Source organism: Trichechus manatus, unplaced genomic scaffold (genome assembly GCF_000243295.1).
Source record: "Trichechus manatus latirostris isolate Lorelei unplaced genomic scaffold, TriManLat1.0 scaffold00020, whole genome shotgun sequence".
Taxonomy (NCBI): domain Eukaryota; kingdom Metazoa; phylum Chordata; class Mammalia; order Sirenia; family Trichechidae; genus Trichechus; species Trichechus manatus.
Window position 1 is genome coordinate 12,867,139 of NW_004443956.1, and position 24,945 is coordinate 12,892,083.

The 24,945-nt window shown below is 40.1% G+C and overlaps 1 protein-coding gene and 1 pseudogene across 1 annotated transcript in view; both read left to right on the forward strand.

Annotated features, from left to right (window-relative positions):
• Positions 1 to 1,283: 1,283 nt before the first annotated feature.
• LOC101348412 (prothymosin alpha-like) lies at positions 1,284 to 10,243 on the forward strand (annotated as a pseudogene).
• Positions 10,244 to 10,298: 55 nt separating this feature from the next.
• Positions 10,299 to 24,945, forward strand: part of NUB1 (negative regulator of ubiquitin like proteins 1) — a 38,860-nt gene continuing 24,213 nt past the window's right edge. Inside the window, 6 exon segments of the mRNA XM_023727948.1 lie at positions 10,299 to 10,317; positions 10,320 to 10,365; positions 13,339 to 13,456; positions 15,986 to 16,153; positions 18,407 to 18,465; positions 19,494 to 19,564. Coding sequence (XP_023583716.1) covers positions 10,299 to 10,317; positions 10,320 to 10,365; positions 13,339 to 13,456; positions 15,986 to 16,153; positions 18,407 to 18,465; positions 19,494 to 19,564 — 481 coding nt within the window.

Sequence of the window (24,945 nt, forward strand, 5' to 3'; positions counted from 1 at the left end):
CCACATTAAGCCAAATAAAACTTCTTGTAACTGCCCAGCTTTCCTGTAAATCACGCCACCGTCATTGACCAATGAGATCCTGACAGCACTGTTACCTTTATTGACCGATGAAATCCTGACAGTATAAGCCAATCAGAAATAAGTTTCTTTGCTTTCCCGTTTTGTCAAATAAGAACACAGTCATTGCTGATAGTGGGTGGAGTACCCTTCCACACATAGTTTGGTGCTACCCAGTTTAGGAATCCTCTATCCAAATAAACCTCATCTAATAGATTAATTTTATTATTGACTCAGTTTCTTTTGACAGAAATAAAATGAAAAATGCTTAAGACATTGTCTTAGGCTGGGTTCTCTAGAGAAGCAAAACCAGTAAAACATATAAATATAGAGAGATTTATATCCAGGAAACAGCTCATGTGGTTGTAGATGCTAGAACATCCCAAGTCCGTGGATCAGGGTAGAGGCCTCTCCCAAGTCACACAGCTGTAAAAGCTTGCGAGCCCAAGATCAGCAGGTCAGAGAGCAGGGCTCCTGCTCACAGGCTGTGAAGATCGACGAATTCCAAGATCAGCAGGCAAGACCACAAGGTTTCTCTTGATTCACATAGCTGCAGGGGCTGGCAAACCCAAGATCAGCATGTTGGGGAGCTGACTCTTGCTCACAGGCTGTGAAGATCGACACATCCCAAGATCGACAGGTAAGCTGCTAGCTCAAGTCCCAAGAACAAGGGGTGAGACGACAGGAGGCAGCTGCACAATCCAGAGTGAGCAAAAAGCCAGAAAGTCTGCTTATATTCAGAAGCAGGCCACACTCCCAAGGAAACTCCCTTTCATCTGATTGGCTACTCACAGCATATTCAATCATGGGAGTGATCAATTATAAACACTGAGAATCATGGCCCAGCCAAGTTAATACACACTCTTAACTATCACGGATATATTAAGCTTAAAGAGTAGGATAAAAATTGCATATATGGGTTATCTATGTTTAAGAAAAGCTCTGATTAAGAAGAAAGCATTGGAAATTTTTACATCAAAATGTTAGTAATAGTTATATTTTAGGTAATGAAACTTTGGGGGATTGATATTTATTTTTCTTTTTTATTATTTTTAAAAGATTTAATGAGCTACTGGCTACTCTGAAAAGCTGTCTTTGCATTGTCTCCAACTCCGTTCTGTGCTCCCAGCAGCCACCTCCTCCGGACTCCTGCAGCTTTTTGCCAGAGTCCCTGAATGCTTGCTTTCTTTGTAATCTGCTGCATCGGATCAGCGGCATGCCCCACCATGTCAGATGCGGCTGTGGACACTAGCTCTGAGATCACCACCAAGGACTTAGAGGAGAAGAAGGAGGTTGTGGAGGAGGTGGAAAATGGAGGAGATGCACAGCTAATGGGAATGCTAATGAGGAAAATGGGGAACAGGAGGCTGACCTCAAAGTAGATGAAGAAGACGAAGAATGTGGGGAGGAAGAGGAGGAAGGTGGTGCTGGGGAGGAAGAGGTTGGAGATGAAGATGAGGAGATTGACGCAGCTACTGGCAAATGGGCAGCTGAAGATGATGAGGATGGTGATGGTGACACCAAGAAGCAGAAGTCTGATGAGGATGACCAGACAGCAAAAAAGGAAAAGTTAAACTTAAAAAAAAGTCACCATGACCTATTCACCCTCCACTTCCCATCTCAAAATCTAAACTTGGCAGAAGGCATGCGCTGTCCACCACCCAACCAAAACCACAACATGAATTTGCAACAGGCAAGGAAAAAAGAACCAAAACTTCCAAGGCCTTGCTTCTTCTCTTAAAAGTACTTTAAAGAGGAAAATTTGTGTTTTTTATTTACATGTTATATTTTTGTACATATTGTTAGGGCTCAGCCATTTTTAATGATCTCCGCTGACCAAACCAGCCTTCAGAGAGTTCTCTGTCCTACTTCTGATTTACTTGTGGTGTGACCGTGCTAATTATAATCTCAAAGGAGAAAAATAACCTTGTAAAAAAAGCAAAAATAACAACGAAAAGTACAACCATATTCCAAGCTTTCCAGTAACTTTTTTTGTGTATGGTCTTAGCTGTAATATAAGTAGTTGGTTTGCATGAGATGGTTAAAAAGGCAAAAAGATAAAAGGTTTTTCTTCCTTTTTTTATACATGAAGTTGCTATTTATTTACTTATTTTATTTTTGACCTGTTTGATGTATGTGTGAAACAGTGTTGCCCAACAATAAAAACTGGAATTTTATTTTGCTGAGTTGTTCTAACAAAAAAATTTTTTTTAATAATTTAAAAAAAAAGCAACACGATATTCTCAGAACAGAAGTAAAACCTTGAAGGCATTTATCAAGTCTGGGCAATGAAGCTGGAAATTCAGACTTTGAATCCACAGAGGGCCACTGCTGGGGACAGAAAATCAGCAGAGCTTTTGGCAGAGGCTAAGAGAAGGGGGATTCCCAAGGATATATTTTGAATTCTGGGATTGTGTGGGGCAATAAACTGACACCTAAGTGGAAAGCCTCTGAGAAGCAGAGGGAGGTTTTGCTAGACTTGTAAGACAAGGATTGGCGTTTGGAATCTGCTGGGTAGGAGTGGAGGTGGGTTGCTGCAAGGCCCCCAGTTGGAAGTTGGATAGACAGAGATAGACTGAGCCCTATTAGAGCCTCAGCCCAGTCTTGCCTCAGTCCAGTCCCCTGGATTAAGGTGATTGGCCACTCCTCTCATTGGCCTATCAGAGGAAAGATAAACCCTCCCTGGAGGATGATAACAATGTTTGAAATCTCTACAATTTTTTATAAGCAATGTTCAGTATTTAATTAAAAAATTATTAATACATCAAAAGTAAGAGAAGAAAAGACAATAGAAACAGATCCACAGATGAGTCAGATATCACAGTTAGCTGACTTTCAAATAGCTATGATTAACAGGTTCAAGAAAATAAGAAAAAAGATGGACAATCTCACCTGAGTATTGGAATCTATCAAAATAAAATCAAATGGGAATTGAGGAGCTGAAAAGTACAATAAATGAAATTATGCACTCAGCAAATTAGACACAACAGAACACAGGATTATGAACTGGGGACAAATCAATAGAAAATATCCAAACTGAAGCACAGAAGGAAAGAATAGAAATACGGAAATGGCATTAGCGACATGTGGGAAAAAAATAAAAGGTCTAACATACGTGTAATTAGTTTCTCAGAAGAGGAGGGAGAATGGAGCAGAAACAATATTTGGAGAGACAATAGTCAAGAGTTTTCCAAAATGAATGAAAGACACCAAATCACAGATTAAAGAAGCTCTGTGACTTCTAAGCAGAAAATATGTCTTAGTCATCTAGTACTGCTATAACAGAAATACCACAAGTGGATGGCTTCAACAAAGAGAAGTTTATTCTCTCACAGTATAGGAGGCTAGAAGTCTGAATTCAGGGTGCCATCTCCAGGGGAAGGCTTTCTTTCTCTGTTGGCTCTGGGGGAAGGTCCTTGTCATCAATCTTCCCCTGGTCTAGGAGCTTCTCAGCACAGGGACCCCAGTCCAAAGGACAAGCTGTGCTCCTGGTGCTGCTTTCTTGGTGATATGAGGTCTCCATGTGTCTTAGGCTGGGTTCTCTAGAGAAGCAAAACCAGTAAAGTGTATAAATCTATAGATAGAGATTTATATCACAGAAATGGCTCAATTGGTTGTAGAGGCTGGAATGTTCCAAGTCTGTGGGTCAGGATAGAGGCTTCTCGATTCATGTAGTCACCGGGGCTGGTGAACCCAAGATCGGCAGTTCAGACAGAAAGCAGGGCTGTTGCTCACAGGCTGTGACGATCAACAAATCCTGAGATCAGGAGGCAAGACCACAGGTAAGCTGCTAGCTCAAGTCGCAAGAACTTTTGGTCAGACAAACAGAGCTGCAGGATCCAGAGTGAGTAAAAGCCCATGACCCTTGCCAGAATGTCCATTTATATTCGATGCAGGCCACATACCCAAGGAAACTCCCTTTCAACTGATTGGCTACTCACAGCAGATCCCATCATGGGGGTGATCACATATCAAATCTCAACAGGGAAGTGATCACAACATTATACAACTGCCAAAACACTGAGAATCATGGCCCAGCCAAGTTGACAAACAATCTTAACCGTCACACCATGTCTCTCTGCTCACTTCTCTTTTATATCTCAAAAGAGATTGACTTAGAACACAACCTCATCTTGTAGATTGAGTCTTGCCTCATTAACATAACTGCCACCAATCCAATCTCATTAACATCATGGAAGTAGGATTTCCAACACATAGGAAAGTCACATCAGATGACAAAATGGTGGACAATCACACAATACTGGGAATCATAGCCTAGCCAAGTTGACAGAGATTTTTGGGGGACACAATTCAATCTATGACAAAATATAAAATCAACAACACCCAGCACATCATAGTGGGCCTGCTGAAAACCAAAGACAAAGATAAAATTTAACATTGAAAGTGGGTTAAACAATAAAACATGGATTTTCCTGAACTCAATTCAAAAGTACTAATACCATGGTTTGATTTACTTATCATCTCTGTCCCTATTTCTTTATCTTTTCAGTTAGTACATCTTCCACCCAACTATTGAGAGACAGATGAACTGAGGTAACTGGGTTAAAAATTTGGGGCCATTATATGTAAGATTCAAAACCAGGACACATAACTTGAGGACCAGATGCTTTGAGAACTATTCTGAGTCACAAATAAGCATGCTGAGCTCTTTCTGATAGTCACTATGGCAATGACAGTTCATGCCCTTTCCCTGAGATTCAGTCTTCCACCCACATTTTCTGAGAACCAGAGTAACCCCTTATCTAATCATTTCAAAACTTCTTTCCGATTCTGTCACCTGCTGTTATTGTCGTTATTTGCTATCCAGTTGGCGTCCACTGATGGCAACTTGATGCAAAACAGGATGGTCCTCTGCCATCTTCATGATAGTCGCTATCATCTATAGTGTGATTGAAATTATTGTATCCCTAAGTGGGAATATATTTCCCTCACCACTAACTTGGTTCCTCTGCTCCTTTCATATTCTTCTTGTCCAGTTAGGATGCAGAATAAAGTGACTATGTCTCCAAATAGGGTTATTAGTAAAACTGAAAACTAATTAGACTGAAAGTGTGAGTCATCATTCCAATTCCCCCAAAATTCCAGTTTATAACTACTCCCTAGAAATTCCCATTTACAAATAGGAAAGAAAAGAATTTCTTTCAAAATCCATTCCCCATCTATAAAAAACTAGCTTACCACAAAACTTAACTCGATGCATTTATATTGCTCTGATTAAAGTACTTGTCATGGATTGAATTATGTCCCCACAAAAATGTGTTTATCAATTTGCCTGGGCCATGATTCCTGGTATTGTGTGATATCCTATATGTTGTAAATCCTGCCTCTATGATGTTAATGAGGGAGGATGGGCAGCAGTTGTTAGTGAGGCTGGACTCAATCTACAAGACTGGATTGTGTCCTGAGGCAATCTCTCGAGATATAAAAGAGAGAAGTGAGGAAAGGGACAAGGGGACCTCATACCACTGAGAAAGCAGTACCAGGAGCAGAGTGTGTCCTTTGGACCCAGGGCCCCTGCACGGAGAAGCTCCTAGTCCAGGGGAATATTGATGAGAAGGCCAACAGAGAAGAGGAAGCCTTCCCCTGGAGCTGACACCCTGAATTTGGACTTTTAGCCTACTTTACTGTAAAGAAATAAATACTGTCTCTTTGTTAAAACCATCCACTTGTGGTATTTCTGTTATAGCAGCACTAGATAACTAAGACAGTACCTATAAATAAAACTAACTTGCAAAACCACCTGTTATTTTGCACTTCACTAGCAAGAAGTGCCAACATTCAGCATTAAATTTCACTGTCACGCAAAGGATGTTTAAGGATTTTCTGGTTCTATTCTGACACTGTTATGCAGAAGTTCCTTGATTCTTTATAACCACAAAACCCATAGCAACAAAAACACAAACATAAATTGGAGAGAGTTCTTCACCTCACGAAATTGACAGAAGCCACTAAATGTCAGTGTTAGGGACAACAGAAAAGGGGCAGGTTGATAACACAGTAATAATAAAATATAACAGGAGTAGTAAAAGTTGAATTATTGGGTGAAAGAGAATATGCATTGTAATTCTGGTAGATACTGCCACAGTGTTCTCCTAGGAATTGTACCAATTTAACCTTCCACAAGGAATGTACGAGAGTACCTATTTCCTCACAGCTTTGCCATCACAGTGTATTACCAACTTTTCTACCATGATAGGTAAAAAGCAGTATCTTGGTCTAGTTTTAATTTATATTTATTTCGTTGTAAGTGAAGTTATGCAATTTTTCATATATTTATGAACAATTTGTATTTCTTTTCTAGTTAACCATATTTTTATAGACTTTGCCCATTTTTCTATTTTGATCTTTTAATTGTAAGAGCTGTTTTTATATTAAAGAAATTTGTCTTTAACGTGAATTCATACTATTTTCTCCCATTTTGTTATTTGCTTTTTGCCTTTGCTTATGATTTACAAAATTTTTTTGCTTATGATTTTTAAATGCAGATCTTAAAAAATGTAGTACAATTTATCTATTTTTAGTGTGCTTGTTTTATGGCTTCTGAATATTGTCTTAGTTAAGAAAGGCTTCCTTCTCTCCCACGTTTTCTTCTGGAACTTTTATGGTTTATTTTTTATATCACAGTCTTTGATCCATTTAGAATTCATCCGGGTATACTGTGTGAGGTATGGATCAAACATAACTTTTATTTCCAGGTAGTAATCCAGTTGTCCCAATGTAATTTATTGAATAGACTATCTTCTCTGTTGATTTGAGATGCCATTCTTATCACATACTGAACACCCTGCATATGTTAGAACACCTTTCTGGACTTTGTTTTGCTCCATTGGTCTATTTATTCATGAGCCCGTAAAACGTTTTTTAGTTTAAAATGTTAAGGGAATGTAATGAACTAAGTTTGTAACTAGCACATATAACTTAAGGGAGTTTAATTTGTTCAACTTGGGTTAATTAAACTTTAATCGAGGAATGGTTACAAGAAATTAGTTTTAGTTTTATACAAAAATGTCTAGATTTATAAGTAGAATGTCAAATTTGTACATTGAACTTACAGGCTTAAGAAAATCTATATTAAAAAGATTTCAACTATGATAAATTGAATATTAGTTTAAACTTAAGTAACTGTAGAGTCTCCCCGTGCTTCCTCCACTAAGGTAGCCGCTGCCATGTCCCCTTCCCTGTTTGCTTGCACAGGTGATGCCACGGTGGCCTTTAACAAGTACCTGATGGTGTGAAACTAACTCCTTGCTGGTGGGGGCTGTGCTGCCCTGCTGCTTCACAGCAGTGACGCGCCCTCGGCCTGCATGAATTAACTGTAAGAACCTCTGGCTGCCAAAGTCAAACTTGACGTACTGATTCTATAATACAAAACATTCAATTTCTACTGCTTCTCTTTAGCAATCTTATATACTTACTTATTCTCCATTCAGATAAAAAAAAATAGATATTCTATAAAAAATAAAAAAAAACTATTGTTAAAAAATAAAATCTTGTATTAATTCAAAATAATAACACAATATTTGATTGCTCTATGATTTAATAAACAATTTGCAAATTGGGGCAATGTTTATCTTGTACAAGAGGAAAACCACTTCCAGAGAATGGAGAATTCACAGAGGCTTAAACAATTTTTGCTTAATGAATACAAGTTTCCATGGTGATGAAGTACTTAATGGTTGCCGAGGTAGCACTAAAAAGGTAACTCCTGAAGATTTGGCCCTCCATCCACTTGTAGCCATTAGACCTTTTGAAATTTAAATTAAAGAAGCCCAGAGTCTTTTTCATTGAATCACAAGGTAATGGTTTTATTATTGAGGGCTCTCTTCAAGCAGGAAAGAAACAAGTTTAGCCATGCGGCAAAGTCAATTAACAACTTAGGGTGAAAAACAAAACAAAACAATAGGCCAGTGAAGCCACAGACAAAATCAGTTTTGAGTCGGGAATTTTTATGTTTGTGGATAAGAGAAGTCTCTTGAAATATCTAATTTTTAAAAATTTTATTTTGTTGTTGTTAATATACATAGCAAAACATATACCAATTCAACTGTTTCTACATAGTACAATTCAGTGACACTGATTACATTCTTTGAGTTGTGCAACAATTCTCACTCTCTTTCTGATTTGTTCCTCCCCCATTAACATAAACTCACTGCCCCCTAAGGTTCCTATCTCATCTTTCGAGTTGCTGTTGTCACTTTGATCCCATATAGATAGTTCTTAAAAGAGTATAATGCTCAAGGCAGACATTTTTTACTAGTTAAACTATTGTTTGGTTTTAAGAAGACTTAAGGGAATATTTTTGGTTAAGGTTTAAAGATTGTCTCAGGGTGATAGTTTCAGGGATTCATCCAGCCCCCTTGGCTCCAGAAAGTCTAGAGTCCATTAGAATTTTAAATTCTGTTCCATATTTTCCCCCTTCTGATCAGAATTTGTCTATAGAATCTTGATCAAAATGTTCAGTAATGATAGCTGGGCACCATCTAGTTCTTCTGGTATCATGGTAAAGGAGGCAGTTGTTCATGGAGGCAATTAGCCACACATTCCATGTCCTCCTCCTATTCCTGACTCTCCTTCCTCTGTTGCTCCAGGTGAATAGAGACCAATTGTTGTGCCTTGGATGGCTGCTTGCAAGCTTTTAAGACCCCAGGCACTATGCAAAAAACTAGGAGGTAGAACAGAAGCACTAAATACATTATTAGGCCAATTAACTGTAAAATATCTATTTTTAATTACAAAAAATTATTCCACGCTATACATGGTCCTTTATGTGAATAAAACAATCCTATTGTACATTAAAAAAATTGTACACAGACAAAATTAAAGTTATAAACATAAAACAACAAACTATAAAATAATTTCATAGAAACATAAAATATAGGAGAATATTAATAGAAAATATGTAATTAATAGAAATATAGGAGAATATTTTAATAATCTTGGGGTAGCAAAAGTTTTTCTAATCAAAATACAAAAACCAGAAGCCACAACAGAGAAGACTGGTAGTCTTCACTATGTAAAACTCCCAGTGAAACACATCAACAAAGGTAAACAACTGATAGAAAATGAGCAGCTGTGAGTAAAAGAAATGCAGATGGCCAAAAAAATACATGGAGAGATGATCAGCATTCAAATTAATGGGACGTATGTCATTTTTCTTGCCCATCACACTGGCAAAATTTTTGATAATTCTGTGATTGGGGAAAAGTTTGATGATGTCCAATTGTGATGAGGTTGTAGGGTGATGGGCTCTTTGTACACTGTTGATGGGTCTGTAAATCCATACAACTTTTTGGGAAGCAATTTGGCAGCAGTTTTTCCATTTCTGGGAATATATCCTGTAGAAATACCTGTACTTGCAGTGATATACGTTTATCTTTGCAGCATTGTTTGTCATAGCTAATAATTAGAGACTAAATGTTAATCAACATAGACATAACTAAATACATGCTATACTATTCATTTATTAGACTCAGAAAGCTCTATCTATATGTAGTGACATGCAAAGATCTGAAAGACTATAATTAAATGGGAAAAAAAGGGTGGCAGAAAATAATGTATAACATTCCACGTATGTACAAAGGACAATGTGAGTACTTGGCGTGTATTTTCTCATGGAGGGGACAATGGGATGGTGGGGTTAGGAAGCAGTGTGGGTTTGTGCTTCCATGGAGAACCCCTTCCCTCTGTAGGTCTCTCTTTTTAGGGTGAGAATAAGCGGCCTCGTCAGTGGAGGAATTCAGGGGCTTCTTGGCTTCAGGCAGTCTGCATTTGGGGTGCCAGCTATTCACAGGAGCTGTCTGGGAACTTCAGCTGCCCAGCACCTGGTTAAGCCTATGGGAGAAACGGGGGACCTGTGGGGGCGGAGCGCTTTGGAAGTAGGCAGATCTCAGTATATATTGCCGCTAATCCTAGTGACGGGTAGGACGTTTAGCCTGGCAAGCGTTGGGGCGGCCAGTTCGGGAAAGCCCCCTAATTCCAGGCTGAGGGCGCGCGGGCCTTGGGGTCCCCACTCGCCCTCCGGGGGAGACGGGTATACTTGAACAGCATGCCCTTCTCTTCCAACGCTGTTGGAGAAACAAACCCAGGCCCGTCTTCCTCGGACGACCAGCACGCCGGCCCCAGGCAGAAGGACAGAGCCGCGGCCGAAGCCCCGCCCTCCACCTAGGCGGCCTTCCGGGCGGCGCGCGGGCCGTGGCGCAGCGGGGCCGGTTTCACCCGGAATGAAAACAAACGGCGGCCCCGCCGCATCCGGGCACTCGGCGGGCAGCGGGCACGGCGGTGGCGCAGGTGAGGGTGGCTGGCCAGCGTCCTGGCCCCGCATCCCCGACCCTCGCCTGGCCTGGCGGGCGTCAGCGGGCCGGCTGGGGGCTTGGGGCGGGATAGGGGGTGAAGGCGGGCGGCAGTGGGGGCCATTTCAAAAAGATCTACTGTGTTGCTTTTGGAGAAACAGAAACAAGTGTATATGCACGGGTGCCTATATATGTATTGCGGGAGAAAGATGTGGCAGTCTGCTTCGTAAAGATTACAGACTTGGAAACCCTATGGGGCGGTTCGACTCTGTCCTGCAGGGTCGCAATGAGTCGGAATGGACTCGACGACAATTTTTTTTGTTGTTGTTGTTGCTGTATACATACATAAACTAATGTTATGAGACAAGTAGAAACCTTGAATCATAGCAGTGTTATTCCAGATATGACGTTTGGGGTTTATCTGCAACCAAAGCCAGATTTTCTCGGCTGGTTTAAGAGGAAATACAGTTGATTTTTTCGAACCTTGACCATCTGATTCTGTATTTCTCCTTCTTTTTTTACTCCTGTTTTCCAATACAAGAAATCTTTCACGACTCCTAAGAGAAAACGTAAAAAACATTTGGATACAGTTGAAAAGCTTTGGGTAAAGGTAACATCGATCAGTTCATTACAAAAGTGGAAGAAACTTTTAAAGGCGTGGTCTAAACGTTTCGCTTTCTATTTGGAGCAGTTAATGTGTCAGCTTTTTTGGTTGAGCATTGTACGCAGGCGTGAAACCGGCTTTCTGGGTTATCCAGTTAACATCGAAAACCGATCTATTAAACTATATTCCTTTTTCGTTTATTTAAAATTCGTGTCGTGGCTTTTTCTGTTATCTCTAACTGAAGTTTTGTAAGTTTCAGAGAGTGGTATAATTTTTTTTTTAAAAAAAACCGTGTGTGGCGTAGACTCTTAGCGGTTGCTTTGCGCCGGGTGTGTGGACCAGCTCGGTTTGTGAAGCCCTTTTGTCATGTGGTCAGCTGGTGCCTTGGATGGGTTCTGGGAGGGCTGTGCGTTCACCTTCCACATGGCTTGGCTCCAGTGAGTAGCCCATGATACTATTTTCCTCAGTGGGGTTGCTGTGATACTTTATTCAAAATCTGGAGATTCAGGAGCATAAATGTGTAGTGGTCCAGTGATTTGCCCTTGAAAAGGTAAGATGCTTAAGTGCTGATAGGCTTTTCTGTGAGAGAAGCTGTATTAGTGCTTGAAAATGTAGGGATTCTTTCATGGGTCATATGGGATGCACACCATACCTTACTTGTGTTTATTCCTTCCTCCCTTTTTTCCTCCCTATCCTGGTTACCCCATTTCTCACCCCCAAGCTGACATAAAATAAGTTTGAATTAAAAAAAAAATTGTTTATTAAATACATTTAAGTTACTACCCGCATTTAAAAATCAGGTAAATTGGGGTTTGGGGGCATGAAGTAGTGACCTTTGATGGAAAAAAGAAAATCACTTATAACTTTAAAAAAAACTTTTCATTTTATTGTGGTAATAATATATAAAACAAAAAATTTTCCGTTTTAACCATTTTTAAGTGTACAATTGAGTGACATTAATTACATGCACCATGTTGTGCAACCATCACCACTGTGTATCTCCGAAAGTTTTTCATCACCTCAAAGAGAAACTCAGTGCTCCTTAAGCAATAACCCCATTCTTGCTTCCTCTCAGCCAGGAACTAATAACTTTTTACTTTTCTTACTGCCTGTCCTATCTTGGCAGGCCATAAAGCACTACAGGGTGCTTGTCAGCTGTCTCCTCATTAGCAGCCTCACCCATACCGTTGAATTGCTGTTGTAGTGAGTGATGAATGGACATTTCCACTGTAGGCTGGTGGCTCTTCGGGAGAGTGTCATTATCAACCAAAAAAAAAAAAAAAAAACCTGTTGCTGTCGCGTCAATTCCGACTCATAGCGTCACTATAGGACAGAGTAGAGCTGCCCCATAGGGTTTCCAAGGAGCACCTGGTGGATTCGAACTGCTGACCTTTTGGTTAGCAGCCGCCCATAGCTCTTAACCACTACACCACCAGGGTTTCCTCATCAACAGAGAACAGAAGTAGCAAGCAGCTGCCTTACAAAATGCAGAGTCCAGTGTTGTAGGCAGAAGTTCCAGTGCCAGTTATGACTGCCTAATTTTGTGACCTTGGCCAAGTCATTTTTCAAACCTGGAACCTCAGTTTTCTCAGCTGTAAAATGATGACCCAGTAGCTTGTGTATTATTCTGCTGTCACCACAAAAATATCATGCAAAACTTTCCTAGTATTGTAAAACTTTTTTAATTAAAAAAATTCAGATATAGAGAATATTTGTTGTTGATAGTTCCTAGTTGAAGATAGCTTTTCTTTATTTTAACTACCAGAGTGGTTGGCCTATTGTTTTATATTAAATTACAAAAGAATTTATAAGCTCTATGTTGATTTGCTTATAAAAGTTCACTCTCACAAGTTATTGTACATTGTAATGCTTGAAACTTAAGTTTCAGCTGTCTCTTAGATCAAAGAACAATAGGTTAAGAAATAGAAAAGTGTAATAAAACCTTGCTACATATTAGTAATTTTGAAATTGTGTGTGTGTGTTTGTGTATTTTTTAAAAGAGAATTTGGAACTGATTAAAACCTTAGTAATTTAAAGGAGACCCTGGTGGTGCAGTGGTTAAGCGCATGGCTGTTAACTGAAAGGTCGGAGTTTCAAACCCACCAGCTGCTCCAAGGGAGGAACATGTGGCATTCTGCTTCTGTAAAGATTATAGCCTTGGAAACCCTATGGGACAATTCTCTGTCCTGCAGGGTCGCTATGAGTCGGAATCAACTTGATGGTAATGGGTAATTGAGTTTAAACTGGAGAGGAATGGATGGGAGGGAGCCCTGCTTATTTCACAAAACACCTCAGTGTATTAGGTAAATTAGAGAGCACTTTGAGATGTGGTGTGGGATTTTATTGTTGTATTGTTTTGCTTTCAAGGATGGCGCAAAAGAAATATCTTCAAGCAAAATTAACCCAGTTTTTAAGGGAAGACCGAATTCAGCTTTGGAAACCTCCATATACAGATGAAAATAAAGAAGTTGGTTTGGCATTGAAGGTATTTTTCTTTTAAGACATAAATAACTAGCAGTGTTATAAATCTCCTTGATAAATCAGATTCTGAAATCTCCTGAAATTGCCAGGTACAACCACTTAGACTTTTGGCATAACCAAAAGCATCAGAGATAAGCAGGTATCCACTTTGACTACGAGTTTACAAGCTTATTTTTGTTTAATAAGATTTTATTTATATGACATTGTTATCTAATTTCTCAGGTATATTAATCTGGAAACTAATTTTGCCTGGACAGCTCAGCAGTTCCGGTGGGAGTTAAGTGTCATGGATTGAACTGTGTCCCCAAAAAATATCTGTCAACTTGGCTGGGTCGTGGTTCCCAGTATTGTACAATTGTATACCATTTCGTAATCTGATGCGATTTCCTTATGTGTTGTAAACTCTATCACTATGATGTAATAAGATGGATTATTGGCAGTTATACTGATGGAGGTATACAACATTAAATAGTGTCTTAAGCCAATCTCTTTTGAGCTATAAAAGAGAGATGTGAGCAGAGACACATAGGAACCTCAAACCACTAAGAAAGCAGTGCCGAGAGCAGAGTGTGTCCTTTGGACCTGAGGTTCCTGTGCTGAGGTGCTCCCAGACCAAGGGAAGACTGATGACAAGGACCTTCCTCCAGAGCCAACAGAGAAAGCCTTCTCCTGGAGCTGAATTTGGACTTGGAACCTACTAGACTATGAGAGAATGAATTTCTCTTTGTTAAAGCCATCCACTTGTGGTATTTCTGTTATAGCAGCACTAGATAACCAAGACAGTAAGTTATTGCATTATGTTTTTAGGGTGATAATATCTTGGTTGTTTCTCAATTCTCCTTGCTGTCTTGGTCTATAAAACAATCCCCCCCGACCCGCCCAGTTTTTTACACTATGGCTGTCAGTGTTCGTTTTCCCTAAATATATTTTTCTAAAAGTTAGGCATCAGTTTCTTTATGGCATCATCAGAAATGGTTTTATTTTACACGAGTGAAATTTCTAGAAGCTGAAATTTGCCTGCTTTTTGAAGCAGGGATGCAGTAATAATTTTTGATAGAAACCTATAATATGAGAATATCCTATCATGCACTTATCTGCTTTTTCAGTCTGAGAGTCCTGAATATGATGTCGCATTTATTGAGGAGTGGAGATTATCACGAGGGCATCAGAGTCATGTGTGTTGTGCCACAAAGATGCATTTGGAAGATGACTTAGAGTTGTGTCTCTTCTGTCCCTGATAGGTCTCACTTTTAATTTTTGTAACCCACCTGTGACCTTGCTTCTGAATTTGCTGGTTATAATCTTGGCTCAGACACTAAGAAATAAGATTTTTTAGAGAATTATAGAAAGTTAAAAAAAAAAATTCAGATGTTTTCTGGTGATAAAAATAATATATACTCTTAGGTTTAAAAACGTATGTATATAATTAAAAAATATATTAAACATATCAATAGTGGTGTATTCTTTCATTCTTTGCCTATGTGAATATTAAAATATATATGTATTACAAAGAGGTTTATATTATTTTTTAAATAAAATACTCTCCTTTTGTTTAATAGTTTTATAGATACCATGAACATCTCTCCCTATCATAAGTATCTGCTGCATAGTATAATTATTAGAAATTTGACGAAACCTTGGACTTCAGGATTTTCAACTGTTACTGTTTTACGGGGAGTGACGCCTCTCATTTCTTAACAAGACTTTAAACTCCAGGTGCAAATATTCTTTGGGGGAGAACGTAATGCCTTCACTTTAAGTGAGGCCCCTTAAATCTTCTAAATTCTCTTTCCCAAACCTACAGCTGTCTCTGGCAAATGATTTTACAGCCAGTACCAGTGATTCAGAATTTTCTGTTAGGAATGGTATTTAAATCTAACCTGACTTGTTCTCACTATGATAAGTGTTTTCTCCATTTTTTCTTTTATTTTCCTTCAGTGGAGATGAACAGTTCACTATTTCTTTTTTTTTTTTAATATTTTATTGTGTTTTCAGTGAAGGTTTACACACCAGTTTAAGTTTTCATTCAACAATTTCTATTCATACTGTTGAGTAATGTTGGTTATATTCTTCACAATGCATGAACATTCTCAATATCTCCTTTCTGGTGGTTCCATTTTCATTAATCTAGTTTCCCTGCTCCCTTACATTCTCATCTTTGTTTGAAGTAATTGTTGACTGTTTGGAGTTCACTATTTCTTAAAATAATTTTTTTTTATATATTGCAGTCATGTAAGTCATAGCCTACCCTTTTTTTCCCCTAGAATAATCCCAATTACTTTCACTTTTCCTTTTTGGGCCTTTTTTTTTTTTTTTTTTAGCTTTTATTTGTTTTCATTTTTTCCTCGATCCTCTCTAAATTCTCTACGCCTTGCAGGAGGTCAAGCTGAAGACTGGATTTCACTACAACAGGGGCAACCATCCCTCAGCAGAGTTTATTGCCTTAGAGTTCTGCATGTGCTGTTCTGTATTTTTGCCTTTCTTTTTTTGAGCTGGTACTATACTGATCTGCATTTTCTGATTTTTTTGATAGGACCTTGCTAAGAAATACTCTGACAAACTAGAATGTTGTGAAAATGAGGTAGAAAAAATAATAGAAGAAATACGGTGCAAAGCAATTGAACGTGGAACAGGAAATGAAAATTATAAAACAACAGGAATTGCTACAATCGAGGTATTTTTACCTCCAAGGCTAAGAAAAGTAAGTAATTTCTCCAGATTTATGTATGTACATCATTTAATGATGTGATCAAATAAATTGTCATTTTTAAAAATCTGCAATCCAAATTTATAATTCTTTTAAGTTATTTTACATGTTGAACATTTATTGACTGAAAAGTTAATTTTAAGGACCCCTAAACCAGCACATTTACAAGGTAGATTTCTTCCTCTTGAGACCTCCAAAATTTCATGAAGCTGTGTGTCACATTCTGATCTTTTCCATAATTCAAATAAAAGGTTAGAAATAATAGGGAGTAAAGTACTTCAGTGTTCTAGAACTTTTGTGTAGTACAACACATCACAAAGGCATTCATCCTTTTTTCTATTTAGGTGGAGGTCAGAGGGTGTAAGCATAGCGCTCAAGCAGGGTGGCCGTACTGTGTGGGGCCACCTTACGGCAGGGCCAGGTCCTTGATAGTTCATGTTTAGAGATGTTACTGAGTCAGGGCACCCAGAGATGGCTGGCATCTCAGGACCAATCAATGCTAGTTATTCTTCAAAGAAATAAAAGTCTGTATGTCTCAGAGTTAACCACGTGACCCAGCAGTTCTACTCCAAGAGAAAGGAAAACTGTCCATGCAAAAACCTTGAACGCAAATGTTCATACCAGCATTAGTCACAATAGCCAAAAAGTGGAAACAACCTAAATGTCCCTTCAACTGATGACTGACTATCTTAGTCATCTAGTGCTGCTCTAACAGAAATACCACAAGTGGATGGCTTTAACAAAGAGAAGTTTATTTCTTCAAAGTAAAGTAGGCTAAAAGTCCAAATTCAGGGCGTCAGCCCCAGGGGAAGGCTTTCTCTGTCGGCTCTGGGGGAAGGTCCTTGTCATCAGTCTTCCCTTGGTCTGGGAGTGTCTCAGTGCAGGAACCTCAGGTCCAAAGGACGTCCTCTGCTCCAGGCGCTGCTTTCTTGATGATATGAGGTCCCCAACTCTCTGCTTACTTCGTTTCCTTTTATCTCGTTAGATAAAAGGTGGTGCAGGCCACACCCCAGGGAAACTCCGTTTACATTGGATCAGGGATGTGACCTTAGTAAGGGTGTTACAATGCCACCCTAATCCTCTTTAACATAAAATTACAGTCACAAAATGGAGGACAACCACACAATACTGTGAATCATGGTCTAACCAAATTCATACACACATTTTTTGGGAGACATAGTTCAGTCCATGACAGTGGATAAATAAAATGTTATGTATCTATGCAGTGGATTACTGATAAACAGTAAAAGGAATGAAGCTCTGATTCATGTTATAACATTTATGTTAAGTGAAAAAACCCAAAAGACCACATTGTACATGATTCCATTATATGAAATGTCCAGAATGGCAAATGCATAGAGACAAAAGGAGATTCGTGGTTGCCCAAGGGGGGTTGAGGGTGGAGAGTATGGGGTACAGGTTTTTTCAGGGATGATAAAAATATTCTGAAATTGGATTATGGTGATAGTTGTACAACTGTAAATGTTTAGAAACTCTTGGATCATACACTTTAAGCAGGTGAACTTACGGTATGTAAATTATGTCTCAATAAGCAGTTAAAAAATTCTAGGGAAAATAAAGAACTTAATAAGAAAAAGAAAAGAATATATGTATCTCAGTATGTCAGTTTATGAGTTTGAAGGGCAATAAACTCAGAACTCTTCTTTGCTAGTATCAAGTATTTGGGAAGCCAAACTACCAGTCAGAAAGCTGAGCAGATTTGGATGGTCTCTAGGTATTGCTAGTGATTCTGTGTTATTATTTTAAGCCTGAACAGCGGAGAATGAAGAGGTTCCAAAAACATGGCTCCCTGCTCCCTCCTGTCATAGTCTCACTGTACAGTCTTCTGCTCATTGATGTGGCCCTACTGTTGGAGGTGGGGGATTGAGTCTTGTATAGCTTAGGCCAGCTCCATTGGTTGAGCTTGAATAAAGATGGCCATGTGACAAACCTGCCCTCTAAGAATCTAACTTCTCACTAGACACTGAATGCCCACCTGGTATTGTGTGGTTTTTTTGACGTTGCCATGTTGCTGCTCCCCTGAGGATGGTCTGGTTTCCAGTTCAGGATGGCAAAGGAGTGACATTCAGGAGATGTCCTCCTCTGGGCAGGCACCATTGTATTCCTTGACCAGTTACCTGAGTACTTAACATCCTTTGGTATTAACCTTTCTGATTTCATAGACACAGGGCTCTGATAGCTAAAAAAAGTCTGAAACAGGTGTATTTTATTTTGTTTTTTAAATAGGACAGGAAAAACTTGTTGGAGACCCGATTGCACATCACTGGCAGGGAACTGAGGTCCAAGTAAGTACAGTGTGCTCTGGGGCCCCAGGTGGTCTTGACCATTTTCATATTCACTCACCTGGTCCTCCGTGGCTGTCCTATCAGAGAGGTAGGGCAGGTATTGTTATTTCCATCTATTGAGAGGAAAAACAAGCATTCGAGGTTGAATGACTTCGTTAAGTGGCAGAGTGGCTGGGAACTCAAGACTCACAGCGCTCTTCTTTATTTCCTGACATAACTTTAAATTAGGTCAGAACTCACGGCCCACCACGTAACAGACACTTGATCATGTTTAAATGAGTGAGTGAGTGATTTAAAAAGGAGACGGGCCTGTATTGAATTGCAGTTCTTAATGCAAAGTGTTCTAGCCAATTTCAGATGGTTGGCTCATTTGTAAAAAGAAAATGTAACAGCTCACTCTAGAGATCCTAACTTTGAAATCTGGTCATTTACTTGTTTATTTTTAAATGGTGAGTGTTTTGAGAACCTCCAGGGTTCACCAGTCGGTATTTTTAGCTTCTTTTTCCATTTTCTTCTTTGGTCTACATCAGGGCTGTTAGGGATCGTTCAGGAAGCATCACTCATTCAACACAAATAAATAGATGGTTGGAAAAACAGGTTCCAAGGACGGAACAGGTTCCAGGGAGCCTACAGAAGATACAGGGAATGGATTTTCTCCTTAAATCAGCCAGGGCCCTTCTGCTCAGGTGGTCTCCACTTCATGAGGAAACACATAGTAAGCAGATAGTTTAAAAATGACATGGTCTCTTACACTTTTTTTTTTAAATTTTAGATGAAGGTTTACAGAGCAAACTAGTTTCCCACTAAACAATTAATACACATTCTGTTTTATGACATTGGTTGCCCACTTACACTGTTTTGAGTAATCATCCACTAAGCTGGCTTTGTCGTGAAGTGATGTTTGTAAGTTGCAACATTGGGCATTTCTGAATAAAATGCATAAAATAGTTATCATGATTAAAATCTATTTAATGGGTGATAAATACCAAATTTGTTTCCCAACAGTTTTCACTGGTTTTATTTTACAGAATAGCTGAAACCTTTGGATTTCAAGAAAATTACATCAAAATTGTCATAAATAAGAAACAGCTTCAGCTAGGTATGTTATGGCAAAGTATGCAGAATTTTTAAATCAAGCAAATATAGAAATAATGACTTTCCATTCTTTGTTTTCCTCCATTCCTGTATTCCAAAATTTCTAGTGACTGTTATGTGTATAATCCAAAACTAATTATTTTAGCAGTTTACTAAAATAAAAATGTAAAGCAGAAAATAACTTTTCCAATAAGTATTTATTTCTGTCCTGTGTCAGGGTGTAGTCTAGTGGGGGAGAGAGATACTGAGATCTGAGTAAGTGTTACAAACTCAAAGTCTGGGGTCTGCTGAGAATACAATTGGATTCAGGGAGATTCTCCCCAGGGGAGAAGAGTTAAAGTGAATGTGGAGGGCAGGAAAGGCTGTGGTGGTGAGTGTTTCCAGCTGAGCGCCTCATCACAGCACCCTGATAGGAACTCCAGGAAGTGAAAAAAGTCCAGTGTGCTGCGCGGAGAAAGGGAGTGGGCAGTAGCGCTAAGGCCACAGGGCCAGGCAGAGGCCAGCTTGTGGAGGACTGTAGCTGTGGCTCTCCACCAGGGGCGATTTTGCCCCCCAGGGGATATTGGCAATGTTTGGAGACATTTTTCGTTGTCACAACTGGGGCAGGGGTACTACTGCATCTAGTGGGTCGAGGCCAGGGATGCTGCTAAACATCCTACAACAAAGAATTATAATTCCTGCCCAAAAATGTCAGTAGTGCTGCTAAGAAACCTAGAGTGTATGAACCTTGTTCAGGATTTAGAGCAGTTCTCCCAAGAGCAATGGGAAGCCATGTCTGCTGGAGGGTGACATACAGTCCTGTTTGTGTTTTAAAGATCACTTTAGCTGCATGAGGTGAGTGGGTTTGAAGGGAACATGAGTGAGTCTGGGGAGACCAGTTAGTTATTGCATTAGTTCAGGTATGCACTGTAGTCTCGTGGTTTCCAGTGGCTTCCTGTGGCCTATGGAATCGAGTTCAGATTTCTTAGCTTCACAACCTAGCCCTTGTCTCCCGTTCCAGCGTCGTCTCTCGCCATTTCCCAGCACAGCCTCAGTCTGGAGCCACACTTGACTGCCCACTGTTCACACACGTTGTCTCTTTCCCCTTTGCTCCACCTGAACTACCTCCCCCACCCTTTCTCTCTTCATTCCTCCTCATCCCCACTGCAAACTCTGAAGTATTAAGCCCGGGACCAGTTCCACTGGCACCTCCTTTGGGGTCGCTTTTCTACTATAGTGTGCCTTTCTGAGCCTGCCTTGTCCCAGCAGCACTGATAGATCTAGACTTGCATTTGTGACATTGGTTTTGTGCACTTAGTCTTGTTTTGTGTGTCTTTTTCCTTCCCTAGCCACTGAATAGCTCAGAAGTGTAATTATATCCTAAGGACCAGCCCAGTGTGAAGATGGTGCTTAGTAAGGTTGTAGCGGTTGGTTGTGTGGCTGGATGAACCGGGAAGTTGTGAAAATCCCGCAGGTCGTTAATATCGTTGGTTTTCGTTGGTTCAGTAGGTATGGGGGCTGAATTAGTCACACTCTTTATTTCCTAGGGCACCATCGTCATCAGTTTGTTCAGTGACTGCCCTTGTTGTATTTTTTCCTCCCTCATTCCTGACTCTGCACTCACCCCCCTCCCCCAACATCACCACCCACTTCGGGGTGTTTGATGCAGTGAAACCTGTGAGAGCCGGAACTCAGCGGGACTGCCTTGCTTTTCCAGGGTGCAGCGTTACCACTTTTCTGTCGCTCGTTTTAGTGGAAAATATTTGAGTTTTCCTTCTCTGACAGGTTTCCGCCTTACACAGGTTCCAGCTTTTGCAGGTTTTACTGTACCGTTTTGAATATCTTTGTCCCCTTATAAAATCCGTCATGTTGTTTTATGTTTTAATTTACAAAAATTATGTTGTCCTGTAGACCTCACTGTCATCCTCTTATTCCTCAACCCACTTTATCCTTTGTCTGTGTCGCTGTGTGCATCTCGTCCCCATGTCCAGCTGCTGCACACAGCACGTGTTGCCTGTCTGTTCTCCTAGTGGGAGACAGCTGGTGGCTGCAGTCCCCCACAGCAGGGCCCCACAGGTGTCCTCAGACAAGTGCTCTGTGCAGGGACGGTGGCCCTGTGCAGGCTTCCGGCGGTATGATGATTAGGTCCCAGGTGCCACTTGTCCCTCTGGATCCCACAGGGCCTGCCAGGCTTTCTCCCGATGGCTGTTCTGGGTATACCCCAGAGGGTGTGAGAATTCCTGTTTCCTGGAGCTGGCAAAACACTTGTTTTTATCTAGCTTTCTAAATTTTGTCAACTTGATGGGTGTGAAGTGGCACCTTGTTTTGGTTGTCTTTTCTTGATTTTAGTGAGTGTGAGCGTCTCTTCCCACACTTGTTATCCTTGTTGGTTTTGCTTTCTGTGAGTTTCCTATTCGTGTCTTTTGCCCATTGTGTAAACGTGTGCTTGGGATGAATTGTAGGAGTTCCTTTACTTCTCTCTAGGTATTTAATTCTGTGCCTGTTTTGGGTGTCGTAGATGTCTTTTCACCGTCTGTCATCTCGTGTTCGTGTTAATTCTGTCTGTGATATCCTTCCTTGGACAGAAGTCCTTGATTTTGGTGTTACCAAATCCATCCATTTCTTCACTGTATGGTTTGTGTTTTGTTTAAGAAGTTCTTTCCCCCAAGCCCAGGACCACAGGGATAGTTTTCTGCATTTTCTGTTAGCTTAGTCAGTATTAGGTCTTTAATCTGCCAAGAGTCCGCCTCTGTAGGATATGGATCCAGTCTCATTTTTCTTCCAATGCCACCAACTAAACATCCGTGTTTGCCCCACTGGTTCTGTTTCTGCACTTTCTGTTTCTTTTCCCTTTATCTGTCGGCTTACCGTACTTCATGCAGTACCGTTGTGTTTTATTATTGTGGTTTTGTTGTAGTCTGAAAATTAGTAAGGCAAGGCTCCCTCTTGGCTCTTCCTTATCAAAGTAACTTAGCCATTGGTGGATCTTTATTTTTCTATATAAATTTTAGAATGGTTGTCAGGTTTCTAAAAACAAGGAGTCCAGCTAGAGTTCTGATGGCATTAACTTTATAGATTGATTTGGAGGGAAATGACGTGTGCTAAGTAGTCCCATTTGTATACAGTGATGTAACTCTCTGTTAATCAGATCTCTTTTCATATTCCTTAATAGAATTAAATTCTTTTCTCTGAAAGGGTCTTATACATTCCTTGTTAGATTAATTCCTAGATAGGTTATAGTTTTTGTTTTTTGCTACTGTGAGTGATATTTTCTGCTTGGTTATTACTAATGCAGAGGGATGCCATTGATTTCTGTAGCTTATTCTTCTATTTAGCAATCTTACTGAATTCTCTTATTAATTCTGTTGATTTTCTTGGATTATCTATGTATATGATCATATCATCTGCAAATAATGATGTTTTTATCTTTTCCCTCCAAGTTCTTACTCTCTTCTGTTTTTTTCTTGACTTCCACGTTGGCCACATTGGTGATGGGAAAAGTAGCACAGAATGAGGGTGTAATGAGCACAGCTTGACCAAAGTAAGGAATGACACTAAGAAATGCACAAGAGAAAAGGATGTTTGTGCTAAAGATTATGCCAAATATAATTTGGTGACACCAACAATAACCAAAAAACGAGTGTATGGTCACATACCTCCCCCCACAAAAGAAACCAATCCCGTTGCGGTTGAGTCATTTCTGACTCATAGCAACCCTACAAGATGGAGTAGAACTGCCCCATAGGGTTTCCAGGAGCAGCTGGTGGATTCGAACTGCAGACCTTTTGGTTAGCAGCCTGAGCTCTTACCACTGCACCGCCAGAGCTCCAGGGTAGGTACAGCTGTGTACATACGTATACATGGGTTGAAGTACCTATATGTACATACAGATATGTGTGTGCATGCATATATATTCATAGAGGCAAAGTTACAGTTAATTCCCAGATGTAACCAAATACTTGCGAGATTGGTTTCCTGGGTTTGAAGGCTTAGGACCTTAGTCTCATGGGACAACTCAGTCACTTGGCATAATAGAGTTCACAGAGTTCATGTTCTGTATCCTAGTGAGTTGAGTAGCATCTGTGTTGCGAACAGCCATCAAAGATACAGCTACTGGTCTGTACTCATCAGGAGCAAAAGAGAGAGAAGGAAACCAAAGACTCAGAAAAGAAACTAGTCTATAGGACTAATAGCCTACACAAGCCACAGCCTCATCTACCCTGATATCAGAAGAACTAGATGGTGCCTGGCCACCGCTACTGACCGTTCTGATCAGGGCCACAATAGAGAACAGGAGAAAAACACGGAACAGAACTCAAATTTTTTAAATGTCCATACTTACTGGACCAGTTGAGACTAGAGAACTCCCTGACCCTATTGCCCTGAGCTACTCTTTAAACCCTGAACCGCAGCTATCCCCTGAGGTCACCTTTTAGGGACATAACAGATTGGCACACAAAAGGTATTGCCCGTGAGTATGGTGTTCCATTAAAAAACCATCTATATGACACCCAAAGGTCAACAATTATGTTAAAGCAAAGATGAGAAGATCAGGGAGCAGGGAATCTGGAGCACTGGAAACAGAACAACCAGAACGCAATTAAAGAGAATGTTGACACACTGTAAAAGATGTAACCCAATAAAATATTTTTAAAAACCCCGAAAAACCAATCCCACGAGGTATTTGGTTATGTCTAAGAATTATCTATAACTGTACCCCTATGTTGTTTATTATATATATGAATATATGTGCATATAGTCACATGGATGCATATATATGCATACATCTCTGATAAGATTTTCTGATGTTAAATCATTCTTGCATTTTTGGAATAAATGCTATTTAATCATGTTGTAACTTTTTTTTTCCCTGTACAGAAGTTTATACATACATTGTTATGTGACCCTAATTATTCTCCCCATACTGTGATAGCATACTCTTCCTTTCCACCCCTGATTCCCCATGTCCATTCAACCAGCTCCTAACCGACTCTGCCTTCCCATCTCACTTCCAGACAGGAGCTGCCCATTTAGTCTCTTGTATCTACCTGAGCTAAGAGGCACACTCCTCACAAGTATCACTTCTTTATGGCCCACAGTCCAGTCCAATCCTTGTCTGAAGAGTTGGCCTCGGAAATTATTTTAGTTCTGGGCTGATGGAGAATCCAGGGGCCATGATTTCTGGGGTTCCCCCAGTCTCAGACCATTAAGTCTGGTCTTACTAGAATTTGAGTTCTGCACCCCACCTTTCTCCTGCTCCATCAGGGACTGTCTGTTGTGTTCCCTGTCAGGGCGGTCATTGGTGGTAGCCAGGCACCGTCTAGTTCTTCTGGTCTCAGGCTGATGAAGTCTCTGGTTTATGTGGCCCTTTCTGTCTCTTGGGCTAGTACTTTCCTTGTGTCTTTG